This window comes from Macaca mulatta, chromosome 7 (genome assembly GCF_049350105.2).
Source record: "Macaca mulatta isolate MMU2019108-1 chromosome 7, T2T-MMU8v2.0, whole genome shotgun sequence".
NCBI lineage: Eukaryota > Metazoa > Chordata > Mammalia > Primates > Cercopithecidae > Macaca > Macaca mulatta.
The window spans coordinates 126,240,188-126,265,336 of record NC_133412.1 but is presented as its reverse complement, the minus strand read 5'-3'; the positions used below and the strand labels follow the sequence as shown (position 1 = coordinate 126,265,336).

At 38.7% G+C, this 25,149-nt stretch overlaps 1 protein-coding gene across 6 annotated transcripts in view; it reads left to right on the top strand.

Annotated features, from left to right (window-relative positions):
• DDHD1 (DDHD domain containing 1) overlaps window positions 1–25,149 on the top strand; it is a 121,566-nt gene that overhangs the window by 39,030 nt on the left and 57,387 nt on the right. For 2 of the 6 annotated variants that reach the window (XM_077941033.1, XM_028851553.2), the window contains exons 2-3: window positions 16,939–17,112; window positions 24,670–24,771. In XM_077941033.1, the coding sequence (XP_077797159.1) occupies window positions 16,939–17,112; window positions 24,670–24,771 (276 nt within the window). Of the gene's footprint in view, window positions 1–16,938; window positions 17,113–17,744; window positions 17,766–24,669; window positions 24,772–25,149 lie in introns of all 6 variants that reach the window. The other 4 variants (XM_001083858.5, XM_015143714.3, XM_001083968.5 and 1 more) reach the window with 2 other exon arrangements.

Genomic DNA, 25,149 nt, shown 5'->3' with positions numbered 1-25,149 from the left:
CAGTGGAGGCTGCAGAACAGCAAAGATGGATGCCTGCTCCTTCCTCTGGAAGCTTGATCCCAGAGGGGCACTGGCCTGATGCCAGCCACAGCTCCCCTGTGTGAGGTGTCTGTCAACGCATATTGGGAGGTCTCTCCGAGTCAGGAGGTATGGGGGTTAGGGACCCACTTGAGGACGCAGTCTGTCCCTTAGCAGAGCTGGTATACTGTGCTGGGAGAATCACCTTGTATCAACTGCTCTCTTGAGAGCTGGCAGGCAGGAAAGATTAAATCTGTTGAAGCCTCGTGCCCACAGCCACCCCTTCCCCCAGGTGCTGTGTCCCAGGGAGTTGAGAGTTTTATCTGTAAGCCCCTGACTGGGGCTGCTGTCTTTTCTTCAGAGGTGCCCTGCCCAGTGAGGAGGAATCTAGAGAAGCAGTCTGGCCACAGCCACTTTGCCCCGCTGTGGTGAATTCCACCCAGTCCAGACCTCCCAGGCTCCTTAGCACTGTCAGGGGAAAACCGCCTACTAAAGCCTCGGTAATGGTGGACGCCCCTCCCCCCCACCAAGCTCCAGCATCCCAGGTCGACTTCAGACTGCTGTGCTGACAGTGAGGATTTCAAGCCAGTGGTTCTTAGTTTGCTGGGCTTTGTGGGAGTGGGACCCACTGGCTCCCTGGCTTCAGCCCCCTTTCCGGGGAAGTAAACCATTCTGTCTCACTGGGGTTCTTGGAACCACTGAGTGTTGAAAAAACCCCTGCAGCTAGCTCAGTGTCTGCCCAAACAGCTGCCCAGTTATGTGCTTGAAGCCCAGGGCCCTGGTGGTATAGGCACACAAGGGAATCTTCTGATGTGCAGATTGCAAGAACCATGGGAAAAGCATAGTAACCCAGCTGGGTAGCACAGTCCCTCATGGCTTACCTTGGCTGGCAGAGGGAGATCCCCTGGCTCCTTGCACTTCCCAGGTGAAGCAACACTCCCACCATGCTTCTGCTCACTCTCTGTGGGTTCATTTCTTCAATGAAATGAACTGGGTACCTCAGTTGGAAATGTAGAAATCACCCGCCTTCTGTATTGGTTTCACTGGGACCTGCAGACCAGAGCTGTTCCTATTCAGCCATCTTGGCCTCTCCCCCTTTGCCCATATTTTAAAATAGAGTTTCTCATACTTTTTTTTTGGCTTGTACAGGATTTTTTTAGAAAGAAAATATAGAATGGTTATATGCATTATAAATAATTTCTTCTAGTTCTAACCCTTTAAAAAAAAATAGTGAAAGATGGCTGGACGTGGTGGCACCTGCCTGTAATCCCAGCACTTTTGGAGGCTGAAGCAGGCAGATCACTTGAGGTCAGGAGTTTGAGACCAGCCTAGCTATCATAGTGAAACCCTGACTCTACTAAAAAAAAAAAAAAAATACAAAAGTTAGCCAGGCATGGTGGTGCACCCCTGTATTCCTGGCACTCTGGAGGCCGAGGCAGGAGAATTGCTTGAACCTGGGAGGCAGAGGTTACAGTGAGCTGAGATGGCGCCACTGCACTCCAGCCTGGGCAACAGAGTGAGACCATGTCTCCAAAAAAAAAAAAAATAGTGAAAGTCACATTGAAATTATTACGTATTTCTCTACCAAGTGACTCTAATATATCTTTTTTTATATTCAGGCAGTCTTCAGGATTTTCAGTATCATGAATAGCATGCAACCAGTTGTGTTAAAGCCAAGCAGGGCTTAGTGATAGGTGTGAAGAACATCTGCCATTGTCTTGCAATAATAAAGAATGTGTAGGCTCCACAAATTATACTGGTATAGATGATAGATGCTGTAAAGACTACTCCATATGTTACTTACACAAATAGGAACAGAAAATAGTAGATAAGGACATAAACGTTTTGATGAGCAGATTGATGAGTAAGTTATATTAGTAATGCAGAATAAGAGATATAGGTGTTGAATATCATAGGCATGGAGAGCATGCAAAAAAACTTAGTCACTGTAGAAAGTGGTTTTGTTTATGGTAATTTGAGAAAATATCTGTTTGAAAAGGCTTTGATATAGGAATTAATTTTACATAGCTCGATTCATGTCACATTAAACTGTATAACTTTTTTTTTTTTTTTTTTTGAGATGGAGTCTCGCTCTGTTGCCAGGCTAGAGTGCAGTGGCAACATCTCAGCTCACTGCAACTCTCCGCCTCCCAGGTTCAAGTGATTCTCCTGCCTCAGCCTCCCAAGTAGCTGGGACTACAGGAGTGTGCCACCATGCCCAGCTAATTTTTGTATTTTTAGCAGAGACATGGGGTTTCACCATGTTGGCCAGGATGGTCTCGATCTCTTGACCTCATGATCTGCCCACCTCGGCCTCTCAGAGTGCTGGGATTACAGTAGTCAGCCACCACACCTGGCCCTGTGTAACTTCTTATATTCATCTAAGATTGATACAGATTAGCAGTAGACAAAGTTGACAGTAGAGACACAGACAATGTTTCACACATCTATTCTGTGGTCAAAATCCTTTCAATATAAGCAGTATATATAGCTTCCACAACAAAGCTCCCTTTCATAATAAATTAAGGTAGTGGCTTGAAAATATAAAATTATATTTACCCTATTCTATTTACTAAGGGAAGTGTTAAATACTTTAGGAAGTGTTCTGTGCTTTGAATTGGACAATTAGCATTGGGATATGTTAATTATCCACAATATTACATTGCAGTAACCAGACTAATTTTAATGAGGTTGTCAAGCAAAGAAATTGTACCTGAATAGCTGAAACTTTGTATTTCTGTACAACTCTGTAGTTCTGTAAAATGGATTTTAATTCAGTGTATATTACATATCAAGCATTAAGTGAAAAATTCTTGATTTGCTGCGTCTAATGTATTTTTTGGAGGGGTAATCAGCTTTAAAGATAATTACCAAAACACCAAGATACCTAGCCTCCTCTTAGTAGTGCATAACAGCTTTTGCATGTCCTGTACAGGAAAACTCAAAATCTGCAGTACACAGGTCCCAAGCTGCCTTTTGTCTTTCTAATTCAGAAAAAGCCTGATGCCTCTGCTGCAAGCACGTTAACTACAGGGAAGAAGGAAGAGTCGTTATCACCAATACTTACCCAGTCCTAGCTACTGTTAAAAAAATAAATGCAAATATTTATGGGATCTAGTCTTTGCCCCAGTGGAGAAATAAATGCTTGATGGTCTAAATTATAACTTAGAATACGTTTTTCTATAAGAAAACATAAAGGATGGTTTGATGGCAACAGTGCATTAATACATTAGATATTTAATAGTTCAAATGGGGCTGATCTGGAATTTAGACACAATTTATAGCATTAATTCTGTGAGAAATACATTCATAGTTCCCAGATAGTATGTTTACAATAAACGTTAAGAATGAATGTCTGCATTTTCCTTACTTTTCTACCTCTTTCTTTTCTATCTTCCTTGTCTTTCATATATCTCCTTCCCCTTTTCTTATGTTTTCTACTTATTTCTAATCCTTGCTTTCTTCTTCCCTAGAATACCAATACTCCGCCATTCCTAATTTCCCATGCTCTGTGACTTCTTTCCTCTTTAAGTCAGGTGTGGTCAGATTTGAACCATAGGCATGGCTTGGACCTAAGTGAGTAAGCTGTAGCAGCGTGGCCACATGAGGAAAGTGGTCCTTAAGACTTTCTCTGTACACATGTATGTTGCAAAGTTTAATATGGATATAAACAGTTCTCAGAAACAGACCTTTAGGAATCTTATACATAGAAACTCCCTCTTGGTGTAAGTGTAGCTTTTTATACATAAATATCTTTTTTTTTTTTTTTTGAGATAGAGTTTGTCTCTTTTGTTGCCCAGGCTGAAGTGCAATGGTGTGATCTTGGCTCACCGCAGCTTCGTTGGAGGCTCACCGCAGCTTCTAACTATTCTTCTGCCTCAGCCTCCCAAGTAGCTGGGATTACAGGCATGCACCACCATGCCCAGAGCTAATTTTGTATTTTTTAGTACAGATGGGGCTTCTCTATGTTGGTCAGGCTGGTCTCAAACTCCCGACCTCAGGTGATCCGCCTGCCTCAGCCTCCCAAAGTGCTGGGATTACAGGCGTGAGCCACTGTGCCCAGCCACATAAATATCTTTATTGCAAATGTATTCCTGCTCACACATGAGATCCACTCAAGCATTTACAAAGTAGAAAATGGACCTTAGAACTATTTTTCAGTCAAGAAGAACCCGTGTTCTTCTTTTGATTCCAATAAAGACCATTCTTCCTAATAATTGTAATTAGGATAATTACTTAGTTATTTTCTCTTTTTTTGAGATGGACTCTCGCTCTGTCACCTAGGCTGGAGTGCAGGTGCAGTGGTGCCATCTTGGCTCACTGCAGCCTCTCCCTCCTGGGTTTAAGAGATTCTTCTGCCTCAGCCTCCCGAGTAGCTGGGATTATAGGCGTGTGCCACCAGACCCAGCTAATTTTTGTATTTTTAGTAGAGACAGGGTTTCACCATGTTGGCCAGGTTAGTCTCGAACTCCTGACCTCAGATGATCTGCCCACCTCAGTCTCCTTAAGTGCTGGGATTACAGGTTTGAGCCACCATGCCTGGCTATGATAGTTACTATTATCTTTTGAGTTCTCAAGATGTATGAAGACATAACACCTGTATCTAAGAATCCCATAGAAGGGAGGAAGACTAAATAGAATACAGTTAAGAAAAATACTGACAGATGTGTACAGAATTATTTCAGTGACATCATAGAAGGTGATGAAAGACTTTCCTGAAGAAGTAAATATAAAAGCTAGCTAAATGTAGAAAATAAGCAAGAGCATCCCAGATAGAAGGAACAGCATATGCAAATTACAGAAGTAAGAACCAGCACAACACATTCTGGGTTTTAAGGGGGAGACAGTAAATGAAGGGAATCTGAATGTATGTGCATGTACTTACATATACACTTGCTTGTGAGTAGGCATTGGGTAATGGTGGTGAGAGTGTTGTAGAGTTGAAACTAGGGATACTCAGTTTACATAAGAGGCTTCTGAAATAATACAAGAAATGATTAGTGTGAACTCAGATAATGACTGTAGGCCTGATAAGCAAGGGATGAATTTGAAAGTGATTTAGGAGATGGAATAAACAGCACTTAGTGCACAGTTGTAAGAAGTACTTGAGGAGGTAGCATGTTGGGTGACTCCCAGTTTTCTGCCTTGGGTAGCCACCTAAATACTGTCAGCTTTCCATTCACTGTGATAGAGAATACAGGTGGAGAAACAGGTGTGTATTCTGTTTTATTCAATTTGTTTTCCAGGAAGCTAAGGGTTTCATGACTATTTGTGGTTGAACACCACTAAAGAACCTCTATTGCTTGGGAGGCAAGAGCTAAATGAGAGCTAAAAATGTGCTTTTTCTATTTGAGAGTATAGGTTTGTATTATGTAGTAGAAAGAGCTTGAATGAACTTTGAACTCAAACTTTGGTTGGAATCTTGGTTCTCACATTACTAGTAGCTATGTGCCTTTAAGCAAATTATTTAGTTTCACTAAGACTTAGCTTATTCATTTGTAAAGCTGGGAGATTAATAGCCTTTTAAGATTACTGTTAAATGAGATAAACTTCTGGGTCTGGAAGATAATGGTAACTGTCCAAATCTAAATATCTCCACATATCCTCCCCAAAAGCTGTAAGAACAAAAGGACTCCACACACACATGCATACACACAAACCATACATAACTCTCACTTTCAGCACTACTGAAAGACAGATGATACCATGAATTTTTAATTACCTTTATACATTCAATGGTTCCTGTTGCTGCTACAAATCTGTGAGTGGAAAGAGTTGGGTAAGGAAAGGCTTGAGAGACTGAGAAAAGAGAAGAAGAGACCAGAGGTTAAAATAAAGCACAGACAAAATCACCCTCAGAAAAAGTCCCCAACTTTGCCAAATACAAAGACAGGTCTAGGACTTGGTAATTTATAGAACTAGCTACATTAAGCTGTATGAAAGTGAGCGGGACCACAAGTAGGCAGCTTCAGAGTAGCATTGCTCCTACAAGAAGAGACAGAGAAAAGATAATACCTCATGGAGGCATGGCAGCAAGAGGAAAGAAGGAAGTGGGGATAAAATTGAGGCTTCTAGAGAAATGAAAGAGAAACAAGGCACGGCAACACATCCCCCACCCAACAACTCCACCATAGCACCGTCCATTATAGGCGCTCCTCTTTACTAATCTGCAGAAGTGAATGCTCTTAAACTAAGAGCCCAAGAACCCTATTCACAAAATGCTGAAGAATAGAAATGAATCAAATGCTAGACAAAGCTACTTTAAGAAGAATATAGAAATTTGAATGAAAGTGTTTCAGTTGATAAAACTTCTCCCCGAAAAAGCAAATACAAAGGGAAAGGGGATCTCAGTGCTTCAACCAAATAAAATATTCTCAAATCTGTGAACATACTACAAAAACCACAAACTTAGAAGCAGAAATCTAAACTCTGACATGAGAAAAAAAGAAGTGAAAAAGGAAGAAGTGCAACAAAATTTTATTGAACACAGGAAAGAAATTGAAGACAAAGGCAAAGCCATCTCAGAAGACTACAGTAATCCAGCTTTAGAGCTGTGGTTTTGCTTTTTGCAGTTTCAGTTAGCCAGTCAACCAGAGTCCAAAAATATTAAATGGAAAATTCCAGAAATATGCAATTACAACTTGTTTTTGGTTTTGGTTTTGGTTTTTTTGAGACAGAGTCTTTCCCTGTCACCCAGGCTGGAGTGCAATGGCACTGTTACCGGGGGTCCTTGCTCCCAGAGCTCCCAAGATGGCGGCGGGCCACTTCCAAGATGGTGGCAAGCCTCGTGTTCTCTGACCTGGGGTTCTTAGCCTCACAGATTCCAAGGAATGGAATCTTGGGCCATGTGGTGAGTGTTAGAGCTCTATTAGAAGCCGTGGGTCACGAAAGAGAACCTTGGAAACCAGTGACTAGTGTTCAGCTTGATTAGGACGAACCCAGGCACTTAGCCGTGCAGGAACAATGGCAAACCTTTAGCCCGATTGGGAGCTGCAATGGGCGCCTTGCTTGATCAGGAGCACAGCGGGCACCCTGCCGGATCCTGAGGGATGGAAGTCAGCGGCGGGTCTGCGACAGCAGCAAACAACAGTGGTGGATGGCAAGCGGAAGCTCAGCTCGAGTCTTAACAAACACGGACCAGAAGAGAGGGCAGTTGCAAGATTTAATAGTGAAAACAGAGCTCCCATACAAAGGGAGGGGACCTAAAGAGGGTAGCCGTTGCTGGCTCAGATGCCTGGATTTATATTCTGATCATTGTCCCTCCCACTGTGCTCTCAGGCAATAGATGATTGGCTGTTTCTTTACCTCCTGTTTTTGCCTAATTAGCTTTTTAGTGAACTCTCTTTACTACCTGATTGGTCGGGTGTAAGCTAAGTTGCAAGCCCGGTGTTTAAAGGTGGACGCAGTCACCTTCCCAGCTAGACTTAGGGATTCTTAGTCAGCCTAGGAAATCCAGCTAGTCCTGTCTCTCTGTCTCCCCTCTCAACAGGAAAACCCAAGTGCTGTTGAGGAGGTTGGCGGGTGACTGCTCTGCTTCCTGCTCAATTGGGGTGTAGTAGGGGTTGTGTAGTTGAGATTTCATTAACATTGGAGCATGGGCTAGCAGGCCAGTCCAGGGGACTGTGGTAGATCGTAGTCATGGACTATATCTGGGGCTCCATTTGAAGAACCGTTTGTAGTTTTACAGCTTTGATGTGGAAACCTTGTAGCCACAGGTAGTGAGGAAATTTAAGAGCGCTTGGGTGGCTTGATGGCACAAGGTTTCAGAACGGGCAACTAAAAGTAAATCATCCACGTACCAAAGGACAAGAGTGTCCAGGTATGAGAACTGGCTCAAGTCTTGGGCTAGTGCCTGGCCAGATAGATGGGGACTATCCCTGAACCCTTGGGGGAAAACAGTCCAGGTGAGTTGAGATGTTGGGTGCAAAGGATCTTCAAAAGCAAACAAGAATTGAGAGTCAGGATATATAGGGATGCAGCAAAAGGCATCCTTAAGGTCCAGGACTGTAAACCACTCTGCTTCCTCTGGTATTTGGGAAAGCAGAGTATAAGGGTTAGATACAGCTGGGTATAGAGGGACAGTGGCCTCATTGATAATCCTGAGATCTTTCACTAACCTCCACTGTCCATTGGGTTTCTGTACTCCTAAAATTGGAGTATTGCAGGGGCTATTGCATGGTTTTACTAGGCCTTGGGCTTTTAGGTCCTTAACAATTTTTTTGAGTCCTTGTTGGGCCTTGGGTCTAAGGGGGTACTGCCCTTGGTAGGGAAATGAGGCAAGATCCTTTAGTTTAATTTGAACAGGATGGGCATTTTTTGCTCATCCATTTTGTCCCTTCTGTTGCCCAGACTTCAGGATTAATTCCTTCTTCCAGCAGGGGACAACAAACAGGTGTTCCTTCTCGTATGTTCAGGTGAATAATGGCCCCTGCTTTTACTAGAATGTCTTTCCCTAACAAGGGAGTAGGGCTTTCAGGCATAATTGGAAAAGCATGTGAAAAGAGTAAAGTTCCCCAGTCACAACTTAGTGGCTGGGAGAAGTATCTAGTGACTGGCTGTCCTAGGACTCCTCAAATAGTGACAGATCTGGAGGACAGTTGTCCGGGACAGGAGAGTGAGACTGAGAAGGCCGCGCCAGTGTTCAGGAGACAGTTAACTTTCTGGCCCTCAATGGTCAAGCATACCCAGGGCTCTGTGAGGGTGATGGCATGGGCTGGTGCTTGCCCCGGGCACCCTCAGTCCTGCTGCTGGATCATCTGGTTAGTGGCTTCTGACTCAGAGGACCCTCATCCCCTGGGGCAGCGGGCCTTCCAGTGATTCCCTTGACATAAGGGGCATGGACAAGGGGGCGGCTTATTTCCATCTGGACAATCTTTTTTAAAGTGTCCTTGTAGACCACACTGGAAGCAAGCCCCATTAGGCATTCGATGTGCCCAGCCTTTCCCTTTTCCAGAGCCTCCAAAGTCCGCTTGCCTGAGGGCCGTGACTAAAGTGGTGGCCTTTTTTTATCCTGTTTGTCCCATTCCGCCTGCTCCTCCTGATCTCTATTATAAAAAACCGAGGTTGCCAAGTTCAATAGGGTTTCTAAGTTTTGCTCTGGGCCTCAGGCAGACTTCTGAAGTTTTTTTCTAATGTCTACAGCTGACTGAGTGATCAACTTATCCTTTAAGATTAGTTGGCCTTCAATAGAGTCAGGTGACAGAGAGGTATGCTTCCTCAATGCCTCCCTTAGTCTCTCCAGAAAGGTGGTAGGATTTTCCTCCCTTCCCTGTGTTATAGTGGACATCATTGAATAATTCATAGGCTTCTTGCTAGTTTTCCTTAGTCCTTCTAGCATGCAAGTTAGCAAATGTGTGCGGCACCAATCTCCATGTTCTGATTCTGTGTCCCAGTGAGGGTCTACACTGGGAACTGCCTGCTGGCCTGTGTGGAATTGTTCTCTTTCCTCTGTTGTCATCCTGTCATTGACCTGACTGAGATAACAGAGATCACCAAACTCTCGGGCTGCAGTTATGGTGGCACTTTTCTTATTTGGGGTTAGTGTCTGATTTAGCAGTAACATTATATCTCTCCATGTCAGATCAAAGGATTGTCCTAACCCTTGTAAAACATCAATATAGCCATCAGGGTTATCTGAGAATTTACCTAGGTCTATTTTAATTTCCTTTAAGTCTGAGAGAGAGAAAGGCCCTACATGCACTCTGCTTGGGCCAAATTCTCCTCCCCCTACTGCTTGGAGAGGGCATAATCGGGGAATATTGACATTCTTTGGTTCATCGTTTACCCCTTTGTCTATCTCCTTTTGGACTGTTTGGGTTGAAGGCGGGGGGTCTTTATTAGTTGGGGAAGGAGTCAGGGGGACACCAGGGTAGGGAGGTAGACTCTGAGGGCTTCCTGTAGGGCATAAATCACACTTTTTACATAATTGCGAGTTGTCTCTTAATGAAAAGAAGGTTAGTACATATGGCACTTCACTCCACTTGCCTTCTTTTCTACAAAAGAGATCTAGCTGTAAGATGGTGTTATAGTTTATACTTCCCTCAGGAGGCCAGGTTTCTCCCTCTTGAAGAGGATATCATGGCCAGGCGGTACTGCAGAAGAATATAATTCATTTCTTTCTTAGCATCTGATGGTCAAATTGGTCCCAGTTCTCCAGAATACATCTTAGGGGCGTTTTTGCCTTGGGGGGAACATTTCCCATCTGAAAAAAGAGCATAGAGATGCCAGCACCCCTAGTCATTTTCCGATGAGCATTAGTCCTAGATCATCCTCTATGGTCCTAATGCTTATTCCTTTCCAGGGTGCGTAACCACCCATGGACCTCTGCTTATCGGATTAGTTATGCTCACCAATGTAGTAGCCCTATACCCCTTTTCCTCATTTCTTGACCACAAAGAAAGGGGTCCAGGCTGTTGGATTCTAGTGGTCCTTTACCAGCGTGCCCAACATTGCCTTTGTGCTCAGGGGTGAGTCCTAGAGCTGGGCTGGGTTCCGGAGTATTTCGTAAAACCCAGCCGCCCATCAAGATGCATTCCCATAAACAACATTTCTTATGCAAATTCGTTTCAGAGAGAATGTAGGTAACCTTTTGAGTCAGGATTGAGATATCTTTTTTGATTCTGTAAGTACTTTAAGGCTTGGCTGAGTGCAAACAGCTCGCGCCTTTAAGCAGACCAATTATTTGGCAATTTTTCTAACTCTGCTTCCACAAGAGTCTCCCTATCAATTACTGAATACCCATTTTGGTTTTTCCCTCAATCACGTGGGAGGAACCATCTACCATCCTGTCCTGTAGGGAGTTCCTCCTAGGTCTGGTCAGACCTTTGTATGGTAATTAAGATTTAAATCCCCTGTTAGGAAATCTACTGGGTTCAGGGAATTATCAGTGGTTAGTGTTAAATTACCTTTTTTTAAACAGAATAGCCCCATACTTTAAGATTTTTGAGTGAGTAAGCTACCTTTTTGATTTTTTGACTTAGAATAATTCTGAACTAGGAAGCTCACAGTGAGGTTTCCTCTAAGTTACTTTTCTACTTTCTTCTGTTAGCAAAGCAGTTGCCGCTACAGGTTGAATGTATCTGTGGGTTACTACGTTAAGGATTTTTGATAGGAAAACTACAGGTTATCAGTGGTCTCAGTGTTTTCAGGCTACGCCCTTGTTTACACTGACAACAAGGTAGTATTGGAGTGTTACAGGGTCACGGAGAAGACCTTCAATTATCAATTATAGTTTTAAATTTACCCTGGCTTTTAAAGGAATAGAGCACACTGGTTTTATTTACTATTTCTTTCTTTCTCTCTTTGTCTCCCCATCTCTCTCTCTCTCTCCTCTGTCTCTCTTTCTCCTCCGTCTCTCTCTCTGTCTCCGTCTCTCTCTCTCTTCCTCCTCCGTCTCTGTCTCCTCCATCTCTCTCTCTCCCCTCCGTGTCTCTCTCTTTCTCCTCCGTGTCTCTCTCTCTCTTCCGTGTCTCTCTCTTTCTCCTCCGTGTCTCTCTCTCTTTCTCCTCCGTGTCTCTCTCTCTTTCTCCTTCGTGTCTCTCTCTCTCTTTCTCCTCTATCCCTCTCTCTCCCCTCCTCTTAGCCATTACAAACTTGGGGCCCTGGCAAGGGTGGTAGGGAACGGGTCCCACATAACTGTCCATGTCGAGAGCTGTATACCTAAATCCGGAGGGACACCAGGGATAAGAATCCCTGGGTTTATAGCCTAGATGCCTAAGGACACAGCGTAGAGCTTCCTTAGATCCCTTTGGAGATACAACTTGCTAGAGGAATTGAAAGTCTGAACCATTAGTACCTAGGAGGCAGGGATCAGAGAAAGGAGATTCAGAGGTAAGGAGAATTTTAGGGCTACACTTTCAAGAAAGTCGTGGTCGGGACCCAGGGTATGGGTCAGAAGGAAAGGTAGGGGTGCACGCACGGGTGACTGTTGAATAGAGACTAGCCATGATCTCAACCAGCTAATGCCAGGAGTTCGGGACAACAGCTTTCTGCCTCTAGTCGGCCCTGGGCTTCCCCAGGAAAATTGAAAGCGGAAGCTGATTCTAGGCAGACCAATGCTCCCAACCCAGAAGGGCTGGGGGTTGTTAGAAAGCCTTTCCAAAGATAGCCTCACACCTGAGTCTTAAGTCCGGCAGCCACACTAATCGTTTTTAATGGCCAACAGGTGCCCGGTATTTTCTCCAATTCTAAGGAAGAATAGGACAGAATAGCAAGCGAAAGTGGTCCAATATTACCGTTTTGGAGGTCCCTTCCTGGTCGCCAAATATCGGGGATCCTTGCTCCCAGAGCTCCCAAGATGGTCGTGGGCTGCTTCCAAGATGGTGGCAAGCCTCATGTTCCCTGACCTGGGGTTCTAGGCCTCACAGATTCCAAGGAATGGAATCTTGGGCCATGTGGTGAGTGTTAGAGCTCTATTAGAAGCCGTGGGTCACGGAAGAGAACCTTGGAAACCAGTGACTAGTGTTCAGCTCGGTTAGGATGAACCCAGGCACTTAGCTGTACAGGAACAACAGCAAGCCTTTAGCCCAATTGGTAGCGGCAGTGGGCGCCTCGCTGGATCAGGAGCACAGCGGGCACTTTGCCGGATCCAGAGGAATGGAAGTGAGCGGCGGGTCTGCGATGGCAGCAAACAGCAGTGGTGGACAGCAAGCAGAAGCTCAGCTTGAGCCTTAATTAAGGACCAGAAGAGAGGGCAGTTGCAAGGTTTAATAGAGTGAAAACAGAGCCCCCATACAAAGGGAGGGGACCCAAAGAGGGTAGCCGTTGCTGGCTCAAACGCCTGGGTTTATATCCCGATCATTGTCCCTCCCACTGTGCTCTCAGGCAATAGATGATTGGCTATTTCTTTACCTCCTGTTTTTGCCTAATTAGCTTTTTGGTGAGTTCTCTTTACTACCTGATTGGTCAGGTGTGAGCTAAGTTGCAAGCCCCGTTTAAAGGTGGATGCAGTCACCTTTCCAGCTAGGCTTAGGGATTCTTAGTCGGCCTAGGAAATCCAGGTAGTCCTGTCTCTCAGCATGATCTCAGCTCACTGCAACCTCCGCCTCCTGGGTTCAAGCAATTCTCCTGCGTCAGCCTCCCAAGTAGCTGGGACTATAGGTGTGCACCACCACGCCTGGTTGATTTTTGTATTTTTAGTAAAGACGAGGTTTCACCATGTTGGCCAGTCTGGTCTCAAACTCCTGACCTCAGGTGATCCTCCTGCCTCAGCCTCCCAAAGTACTGGAATCACAGGCATGAGCCACTGTATCCAGCCACAGTTACAAGTTTTAAATTGGATGCTTTTCTGATTGGTGTGATGAAGTCTCCAGCCATCTTGCTCCATCCTGCCCAGGATGGGAGTTTTTCCTTTGTCTAGGATATGCAACTGTTTATGCCACTAGTCCATTAGTCATTTAGTAGCTGTCTCGGTTATCATATCAACTGTGGTGGTTTTGAAGTGCTTGTGTTCAAGTAGCCTTTATTTTATTTAATAATGGCTCCAAAGTGCAAGAGTAGTGATGCTAGCATATGGTTGTAATTGTTGGGTTTTATTATTAGTTGTTGTTAATCTCTTATTGTGCCTAATTTATAAAGTAAGCTTTATCATAAATACATGTATATTACAAAAACATTATATATAGAGTTCAGTACTATTTAAGGCTTCAGGCATCCAGTGGGGGTCTTGGAATGTATCCCCCATGGACAAGGGGGGACTACTATATATTAATTACAAGGTGCCAATAGGAGAATAGATTCAAATAAAAATCTAATAAGAGCCATTGATAAAAGGAAGGAAAACAACCAAGAGAATGTAAAAAGTAGTTTAAATTCAATACAGACAAAAGAAGACCTAACATACTTAAAATTGGAGTCCCTGAAGAAGAAAAGCAAATCACTAGAACAGAACTAATTAAACCCTAACTCAAGAACACTTTTCAGAAATAATAGGAAATTTGAAATTTTACGTATTAAAAGGCCCCATCATGGACAGATTAATACAGAACAGCTGAGTCATAGCCTAGTAAAACTATTAGATTTTAAAGACTTTTTTCCTGGACCTCTTGAGAGGGGAAAAAGGATTATATTATTAAAAGGCTGACATCAGATTCCTTAAGAACAATATTCTTTTTTTTTTTTTTTTTTTCTCTGTCTCCCTCTGTCACCCAGGCTGGAGTGCAGTGGCATGATCTTGGCTCACTGCAACCTCCACCTCCCCGGTTCAAGTGATTCTCATGCCTCAACCTCCTGTAGCTGGGATTATAGGCATGCACCACCATGCCCAGCTAATTTTTATATTTTTAGTAGAGATGGGGTTTTGCTATGTTGGCCAGGCTGGTCTCAAACTCCTGGCCTCAAGTGATCCACCTGCTTCAGCCTCTCAAAGTTCTGGGATTACAGGCATGAGTCGCTGCGCCTGGCCTAGAACAATATTCAAAGGAAGGCTACGGTGGAGCACCATTTTTAAAAACTCGAAGAAATAAAGCACAAGCTAGCCAACCTGTCTTTAGAGTATCAGATAAACAGTTTGAACACACAAGAATTTAGGAAATATGTGGTGATAATTTACTATATTTAAATGTAGACCCAAGACTTAAAACAGTGCCGGGGACATAGGTATAATTTTTATATGTTCTGACAAAGTAAAAAGAATAAAACTAAAAATAAATGGGTGAACAGAGAAAGAGAGATAGAATTAAGGTCATTCTCCACAATATGGGTAATAAATGAGAGTCATACAATACCATTTAAATGGATTGACCAGATAATAAAAGGTAAAGTAAGCAAAAAGGAGATTTGGGTTACTCTGAAACACATACATACACACACACACACACACACGCCACCACCACCACAGAGAGAGAGAGAGAAAGAGAGAGAGAGAGAACCACTGGAACAAAAAATTAGAATTTTCCTAACTACCAAAAGAAAGTACAAAAAAAGCAAAAATAGCAGAAATATAACATAAAGAAAAAAAAGAATAAGTGTGAATAATAAACATGGTAACTATATAGAGCTGAGTTCAAATATGTCAATCATATTAGTAAACATAAATGGGCTTAACTCATCTATTAAAATAAAAAGATTTCAAATGGCTTTATAAAGCAAAACCCAATTCTATGCCTTACATAAGGGACGTATAAAACAGTGATTCCAGCCATCAAAAATAAAGGAATATGTAAAGATATTACAGGCAAATGGAAAAAATAAGAAATCAGGAGTTTCCATTTTGATAAAGTAGAATCCAGGCAAAAACTATTCAGTATAACAGTATGTTTATAGTGGTTAAAACCATAATTCACAATGAAGTTATAATATTTTTTGGTATCTAGGTACCAAATGACACAGCAAACACCTAAATATACCAGAATCACTGTAGCAGAATATAGGAGAATGCAAGTAGCAATAGAAACACATAATAGAAAATTTTAAATACATCGCAGTACAAATCTGGTATGACGAGATGTTTCAAGATCATCTAGTGTATTTCTTGTCTCAAACCTGAAGGTTAGCCATTTTTTTTCAAGGACTCTTGGTTTCTTTTAATGGGAAATGATATTTACAGTTCACAATCTTTGTATTAGGAGTGTTCACTTATACTGGGTTTGTCTTCAATTCTAGGCCTTTACTAGGACCTTTTTTTCAAAGAGAAAATACATCATTAGTCCATACTGAAATTTTTCGTTAAAATTTATGATTATAAGCTTTTTTATTTGATTTTTATACTTGTATCTCTTTTGTTTTATGCTTAAAGTCTAGGTTCCTAATGATATTAATAAAATTAATACATTCATCTTAACCTACAGTTTCAAATTAGTAATACAAATAGTATTACTGACAATATGGTTATTGCAAAAGGTTTAAGATGTTTGCTGTTCTTTTTCTCCATATTTTATTTCCAAAGATGTATGTACAAATGACAGAGTTTTAAATTCACTTGAAATAATTTCTCTTTGTGTGATTAAACTACCAGCATTCTACATGATTAGATTCATTTGTTTCATTTTGCTTTTTACTTTTAGGGTTTTGTTATTTTTATTTTATTTTTGCTATATTAAAAAAAATCGTGTTAAAGAATTCAAGATAGCTTAGCTGACAGTTGTGGTTTATTTTAAATAACAACTAGAAGTCTTAGGTTTCTAGGGACAGTGTTTAATCAAAAGTTAGCCAAGAAAAAATTTTTTTTCCCTAAAGTAGATTTAAATATTTGCTAATATAATAGTTTCATTTATCTTGTATACTTACTAGAAGCCTCTAGTCTCCAAGGCAGCTCTAAAAAGTGCCACACACTACTACCACACACACTATTTCTAAACACTATTCTGGATTTTATATTAATAATTTCTAAGACATTGGAACTATCATCAGAGCCTTGCATGAAACTCGTTTTAACGCCTTAGGCTGCTAATTTTGGTTACTCAGAGTCTCAATTATATACATAGCTGCTCATCTATTTTTCTAGTGCTAAAGTGATTTTTAGGTGTAATATTTAATATAAGTAAAAGTATATGCTATAGAATATGATACACTCTGGCTCAAAATCTGGATTTTAAAACTTTAAATGGGCCAGGCGCAGTGGCTCATACCTGTAATCCTAGCACTTTGGGAGGCCAAGGTGGGCGCATCTCTTGAGCCCAGGAGTTTGAGACTGGCCTGGGCAACATAGCAAAATCACATCTCTACCAGAATAATATAAAAATTAGCCTGGAAGATCAAGGCTGCAGTGAGCTGTGGTCACCCCACTGCACTCTATCCTGGGCAGCATAGAGCAAGATAAATATCTCAAAATAAATAAATACAAATAAAACTTTATATGATTGTATTGCGTCATGAAAATCTGTTTTTGTGACAGCAGTAGCAAAATATAAGATTGTAGATACTATGTCTCTTTTGGGGAAATTGAATCTTAAAATGTATAATTCTGTGATTTTTCTTTTTCAGAGGCTGATAAAATACCAGTAATGCGTGGACAGTGGTTTATTGATGGCACTTGGCAGCCTCTAGAAGAGGAAGAAAGTAATTTAATTGAGCAAGAACATCTCAATTGTTTTAGAGGCCAGCAGATGCAGGAAAATTTTGATATTGAAGTGTCAAAATCCATAGATGGCAAAGATGGTAAGATCGATTGATACATTTAATATATTCTACAAACCAAGTAAGTTGTTGATAAAGTTTAGAGTAGTTTGTGAATTTGACATAATAATTCAGGAGGTTTCGAATTAGAAAATTTGATTTTTTTAAACATTTGATTATTCTAGAATTTTAAAATTAACTGCTATAAATATCTGAACTATCTCAATTTTTATTTTAATATGTATGGTCAATGTCATGATATTAACACAGTTTACTATAAATGTACAAATTGTTACTATGTACTCCCTATTTAATCTTTTTTAGTAATTTTTTAGTTAACAAAGGAAATTGAACTTAACCAAAAAATTCCTTGTCATTATATCAAAAGACAAGTTTCATTAATATTTCAGTGTTCTTTTCCTGAAGTTCAAAAAAAAATCTTTAATTATTTGTGTGTATCTCTCAGCTATCCCCTATTGAAAACCGTATCAAGTTTTAATTTGGAACAATCTACTCCTTACATTTCTTTATTCAGCACTTGCATATTTTTGTAACAGTTAAAAATACTATATAATAGCCAAGATTGCCACGTTTTCATTATGTGTCTAAATCTTGAGTAAACTTCAAAATATGTGGTAAAGTTAAAAATACTTCTATTGTTCCATTTACTGCAGGCAGTGGGATCAGCTATTCTGGTGAGTATAACTGTACAGGTAGATTAGAATTTGTAGTTTTCTCTGAAGTTTTTCTTCTAAAAGCGTTTCTTCATCCATGCTAGCCTTTATTTGGGAGGTTTCTTGACAAGCTCTGCTGAATCCAGTGAATTAAAATATGAATTTATTTTTTTCCTGTCCCCTCCTAAAACATCTCTAAGGCAGAAAAACTTAATATTGATCAGGTAATTTACAGAATGAAGCTTGAAAAAGACGAATTATGTGGTTGGAAGCAATTGTTTATATAACATAATTAATGTCAACAGTAAGCTTTAAGTTGGCAGGGGATTTTTTTTTTCTTATTGTTAGTAACATTCCATGTTTTTTCTCTCTTCCACTCTTTGCTCTCTCTTACCTCTCTGAACATATGTATATATTTGTCACAAGAATCTGTGTAGTTTAGCTTATATCAAAGTAAAATATCATTTACATCTAGTTGGTTAAAAGTCTACATGACTGAGGAAAACTTGTGACTTCTGAATAAATTGGCAATTAAAGCTAACAAATTTATATAATAATAGTGGTCTGTTATGTGCCAGATACCGTACTCTGGAAATTCTAAATATATTATTTTCCTAATCTATAGAATCAAATATGTCGTCATTTCACTATAAAATGTAAAGGTTCTTACATATCAATAAATAAGGAGCAGCCCAGTATAGGAGCTGTTTTTAGAGATTGCCATGTAATACTTTGATCTCCTTATAGCAAAAATAGAAAGTTTTGTATGTTTGTGATCTTATGGTAGTGACTGAAATATTTTATAACTTCTCATCACGATCAGAATAATTTCAAAAGTCTGCTTCATAGTATTTGAACGGCAAACCTTTTATCATAAAATAATCTTACTGCCATTGGAGAAGTCTGACTTCCAGATTTTTTTTTCTGTCTATTAGTTCTCCTAAGTCTTCTGCCACAAAAATGTCAATTTCACCATCACAAACCCAGTTTAGTCACCTGAATTTCTTATTATTAATGCATGAAAAAAATCTAGGAGCTTGGAGGAAAAAGAGGATGGGTATGAAAAATACAAGTAGATGGTTCCCCTTTCTCATTCTGTGTTCAGAACTTTTTTTTTTCCATTTGCTAAGTCATCCTGTGGAGATTAATCATCAGCTCTGTTTCATCTCTAGATTCTACCTGTTTCTAATCTTGTTTTTTACTACAATAAAAATTCAAATTTAATATGTCCTTTTTACTTCTGCTTCCTGCCTAAATGTTAAATGTAGCAAGATACTTCAGTTTTTCTGAAAGTGTTTGAATTTAAATAAGACTGGTGTAAGAAGATGATTTATTTGTGTGAGTACATTTTTAGAATGTCTTTGCATATGTGTATGTGTGAGTGTATATGTCAGTTCTAGGGTAGCAATCTCTCGGATATTGTAATTTTTTTGTTATCTTTATGGATATACATGGAGTACTAGAATTTTAATTAGTAATGGAAAATTATTAAATTAGTAGAACATTTTTGCATTGTAATCTTTCCAAAATGATTCTTTGAGGTTCATTAGAAGAAAAAAATTTTTATAGTGTACTGTAGCATATAAGATTCAGCATGTTCTGTTATTAGCAAAGATACAACTGAACATATCTTTGAACATATCTTTGTCATAATTTTTAGTCACTTTATTTTTATTCAGTATTAAACATATTTATATCTTGTGACATTTGACTTTGAAAATTATGGGAAATTGCGTAGTACATTTGAAATTAATAACAAGTCTTAAGGAAAGAACATTTGCTATCCAAAAACCCACCATTGTTGGGAAAATAATTCAAACTTATAACTACAAAGACTAAAAAATATTATAATCTTTTGAATGTACTGTTACCTCTAAGCTTCTGAAATTTTATACTTCATTAGTTTGAGGGAGGAAAATACCCTTTCCACCTAAATTTTCTCATGTATAAAGCCTTGACTATTCATATTGTCAGATTTTTAATGATCCCATGTGTAGTAATGTGGTAGGCACTTTTGTGAGAGAAATTGACAAGGTTTCTTCTACCCTCAAGGAGTTTTAAGCCTATTAGAGTAAACAAAGTCAACAGATGAAAACAGTTACAAAAGAGTAACTACAAGAAGTCATAGTATTAGACAGTCAATATTACATATTCTGAAAAGATACTTGGAATAAAGTGAGTAGATAATCACAATGCAGTGGAATTATTCATATAAGGCTTTCCGGAAAAACCTCACTTAATAATTTAAAACATTTAAAAATACTATATTCAGGGATATTTATTAAATGCTCTAGGGAATATCAAAGAAACTAATAGTTCTTGCTGACAGGGACATTAAAATAAATAATAATTCCTTTTTCTTCCGACCTTGGCTGTTTGGTTAGGGTTGTTCTTGCCACAAACAGATTAGATGTACAGTTGTCCCTTGGTATTTGTAGGGGATTGGTTTTAGGCGCACCGCCCCCCCCCCGCCCCCACCACCAGATAACAAAATCTGAGGACATCCAAGTCCCTTTAATAAAATGGAGTGGTATTTGCATATGACCTATGAGCATCCTCTTGTATATTTTATTTTTATTTTATTTTATTTTTTGGAGACAGGGTCTTGCTCTGTCGCTGAAGTGCAGTGGCATAATCACAGCTCACTGCAGCTTCTAACTCCTGGGCTCCAGGACACTCCCACCTGAGCCTCCCAAGAAGATGCACACTACCACACCAGGCTAATTTTTTGTTTTTTTAAAATTTTTTGTAGAGACAGGGTCTCACTATGTTGCCCAGGCTGGTCTTGAACTCCTGGGCTCAAGTGTTCCTCCTGCCTCAGGCCCCCAAAGTGCCAGGATTACAGGTGTGAGTCACTGTGCCCAGTCCTCTCTTGTGTATTTCAAATAATCTCTAGATTATGACACCTAATACTGTGTGATGCCATGTAAATAGTTGTATACTGTATTGGTTTTTGATTGATAATATTTTTTATTTTTTTTTATTTTTGTCCCCAAATATTTTTGGTCTGTGGTTGGTTGAATCTGCAGATCAGGGATGCCAACTGTATTTAATATTTTCCTCTTTATTAACTTCCCTTACTAATCTCAAAATGAGCATTGAATTAACAAGACATGAAAATTTGGCACACTATGTAGTTCTTTGTAGCATACAAATAAAGATACCCCACAAAAAGATAATGACTTTGTGATTTCGATACTTTAATCCAAACTTAGTTCTCTGTGAGAGTTAAAATGAAAATTGATTTTCTTCTTACCCTACCTCCTGGGCTAGAAAATGTTTATCTAGTAGTTTAACAAATGAAAGCCTATTGTTTCACTTGGGATGAAACATAAAAATAGAAATCAAGACTTCAACAAGTAATTTGGTAAACATTAATACTTAAATCTGCTAGATTAGTGTTTCACTCATTTTACATCTTACCTATCCAAACTTGCATAGTAATCAGTAAAAAATAGGTTGAACTGCCAGGAGGCGGAGCTGGCAGTGAGTCAAGATAGCGCCACTGCTCTCCAGCCTGGGCAATAGAGCGAGACTCCATCTCAAAAAAAAAAAAAAGGGTTGAACTGAATGGGTAAGTGCAGCACATCACTCTGCCCAAAAAATGAGTAAACTCAATTCAGTCGTGAGAAAACTCGTACTGAGGATGGTTTTACAAAATAACTGACTGACCAGCATTCTTCAAAAGTGTCAAGGTCATGAAAGACAAGTAAATACTGAGGAATTTGTCACAGAATAGAGTAAACTAAGGAGACATGACAACACAACACAATGTGGTACCCTGGATTGGATCGTAGAACAGAAAAAGATACTAGTAGAAAAACTAGAGAAACCTGAATAAAGTCTGTGTATTAGTTAATAGTATTGTACCAGTGTTAATTTCTTAGTTTTGTTAATTATACTATAGTTATGCAAAATGCTAACATTAGGGGAAGCTGGATGAAGGATATGTCATAGCTCCCTGTACTATTTTTGCTATTTTCTGTTAAGTCTAAAATTACTCTAAATTACAAAGTTTAAGTCTAGTAGAAGGATTAAAATGAAATACTAAAAAATATTCAATTAACCCAAAATAAACCAAGAAAAGAGGAACAGAGATACAAAAAACAGGTGGGAATAAGTGGAAAAATGACAGACCTATTCACCCATATCAGTAACAACAAATATAAATGTATTTGTATATATAAGATAGTTAATACTCCAATTAAAAGGCAAAGTGACAGATTGTTTGAGAATGCAAGACCTGACTATAAAAATCACAGATAGATTGAAAGTAAAAGATTGGAATTTTTACAGTTTCAGGTAATTTCAGGTGCCATAGCAGCACAGGTGTTGGTGTCTCTGTAAAGATTTATGACATTTAACAAGCTGATGGATGAAGTATGTATTCCTATCACTGTAGCGGAATAAATATACCCCATACTGTGAAGATAGCATTTCAAAGCTCAATTAAAAAGATGGATGGGTGCTCACCTTCTAACTAGCTTTCCTTTTCTCCTCTCTTTGGTGACTAAGAGGATTCCCACCTTCTAGCTTTTAGTTATTATTTAATTTTTATAAATTTATCTAGCTTTATTTCTCTGAGGTCCAAGAAATATTGCCAGGAATTTTCTCATTATAGTTGGCAGGTTTGACATGTGTAAGACTGCTTCCCTGGGGTTGGAATTTTTCAGGTTGCCAGCTTTGCTAAAGGGAAAAGTTAGTTTTTCTGTTGTAGGAATTAGTATGTCAGCAGCAGCAGTAACCCTCTTTTGCAATACTCTAGTGCTTTCAGAATGATATAATGCAGAAAGTTTCCTTAAGATATAGTAAGGAAATTTATTGGAAATATTTTTGGTATTTTAAATCTTTTTCATTGCTATGTAAGACTTTAACATATTAAAATTTTAAATGTTAGCATTAATCAGCATTTGCAGTTGTGTTTTGAGTTTATGCATCTTTTGCTAATGCTACGTAAGAATTTCTAACTAAAAGTTTATTTTTAAAAAAGAAAATTAAATAGTGCTTTCTGGCATTTGAATTTTCTTTAACAGTGATCTTTGTTTGGATCGATAGTAAACTTTTTTTCCTCTACTGTACTTATCATAGTACCCCTAATTCTGTGCTTTGGGTTGAAAAAATTAAGCTCTGTATGCTACAGGTTGTGTAATAAATAAAGCAAATGACTTTCAAGTGAAAATAAGAATTATATTTGAAAAGAAAGAACCATGTCTATTTAATTTTGTGAAAAAGTTTTAAATATGTTTCTCTGGAGGATGAAAAAAAGTTTTTCTTTGTTTCTCCATGTATAGGGGTGTTTGTCTTTTTTTAATCCTTAAATTATACTGTTGTTTTAGAGAAGAAAGCCTTCATTTGTGTATCTTGGCTAGCTTTCTGAAAGTGTTTACATAATTTTAAAACGTGGTCAAATGGTCCATATATTTCCCATTTCGTTCTCTTTTAATAATATGGAATTAGTTCACGTTAGTTTTACTACCAGATATACAAAATCTAGTTTTTGTTTCAAGCAGTAAAGTATCAAGTTTATGTCAGTTTGGTTTACTTTGATATATTAGCATCTTTTTCCTAATGAATTTTTTGTTTAAAACTGTTTCCTGGTCTAAGTGGTACATCTGCTCCTCAGTAACTGACCAGAAGGCACATGAAAGAAGAAACATTTTCAGTGAAGAAAAGTGCATCAGTTGTCATTTTCTACCTCTCCGTGACAAGGAAATGTTTTTATAATCCTGGCGTAGCAATCCAGCTTTTAGTTCTAGTTTACAGTTTTTGTAGCCATCTGATTACATATAGATATAGTTATTAAGTATCTTGTAAGCATTTCTCAATTACTTTTATTACACAAATCTTTGCATATACTATATCTGCATATTCAACAGATTTGTTACATTTCTAGTATTATAAAACAGGAATTAAGTATTTTTGTATTTGAGCAGTATTTAACCTTCAAATGTCACATTAATATAGAAGGGAGTGAGGATGAAAATCAAATGTATTTGAACATAAATTTGAGCTAATCATAAAGATTCTGTAATTTATTAACTGGTGAGAAACTAATTTGTAAGGTTCAAGTTCAAGTGAACTTTTAAATAATTGCTTGCTTAAAATATAAACAAATTTATATAACTACCAAAATTTGATAGGGAAAATGTTGACTTTAAGGTTATCTACTGATTTGCCAAATATCAAGTCTGTGCCTCGCTTTACTCTACGTTGTCTGTTTAGTGCTTACAAGTTGTCACAGCATACATTTTTACTAATGACTTTTTTCATTATTTTATTACAGTCTTTTCAAAGGCAAAGTTAAAAAGCAGAGCTTCCAGTTTGATTTTTGTTTTTTAGTAAAAGTTTTGTTTTTTAAAGTCTTTTAATAACTTGAATGGAGTTGAGAAAAGAATTTTTTTTTCCCCCTAAGGGAAGGTTCCATTATACTTCAGTATTGGAAAGCATCTAGTAGAATGTATGTTGTGGTATCTTCTCAGGAAGGCTGCATTAGATATGTAAAATGTTATTTATTGCATTCTCAATTTGTACATCAGCTGTTGGCTATGTCAGTCACAAATTTGGTGAGAGTAAATAACCTTAGTATTGTAAAGGTGGAGTTTATAAATCTCTTAGCATTTGAAAATGTTATGTTCTTTTTAAAAAATTCTTTCTATGCAAAGACATTAAACATGATAATCACAGTTGTTTTTAATAAATTTAGATATCATTTGCCTTTTTTCTTTCAGTAAAGGTACAGCAGCTATTTGATAAACATTATACTAATGTTTTGCTTTACCGATTCTTAGAAATTATATAAATAAAGCATTTAGAATAATGTTTTTCAAATACAACTTGTTTTTTAAAGTTAATACTAGAACAAAAAGGCAAAATGGCAAATCTCATTTAAAATTTACTTTGAAGCTCAGTGTTTTTGCTTTCTTAGTTGTCTACCACCTCCCTCCCTTCTCCCTCCCTTCTCTGTTCAAATGGAGAAGATATAAGGAGAGTACAGATGCGGCAGGTCTTAAACGAAAGCGTTCCCAAGGTACAGTAATTGTAGTTTTATTTCTCCATGTAGTTATATTCCTGGCTTATAGCATTCAGTTGCATTTAAAGCAAAGAAAGTATTAGTTTTTTAAAAATGTGTCCATTGTACTATTTTGTTTACTGCTACTTTATTATGTGTATAAATATTGGTAAACAGTGTATGTAGTCCAGTAACAGGATGTTCAGATGTTCCCCAACATTAAAATGGTTTACTTTAAGATATGTGGATGATTTAAGGAGGAAAAGCATTTTTCTGGCTTAACATTAATCTCTAAATATCTTGGTCTTATAGTTTAACGTTTTAAGCATCTGTTGCTCACAACTATTTTAACAAAAATGTGGTTTAGAAACATACAAAAGCTTGAAGTCATGGCAT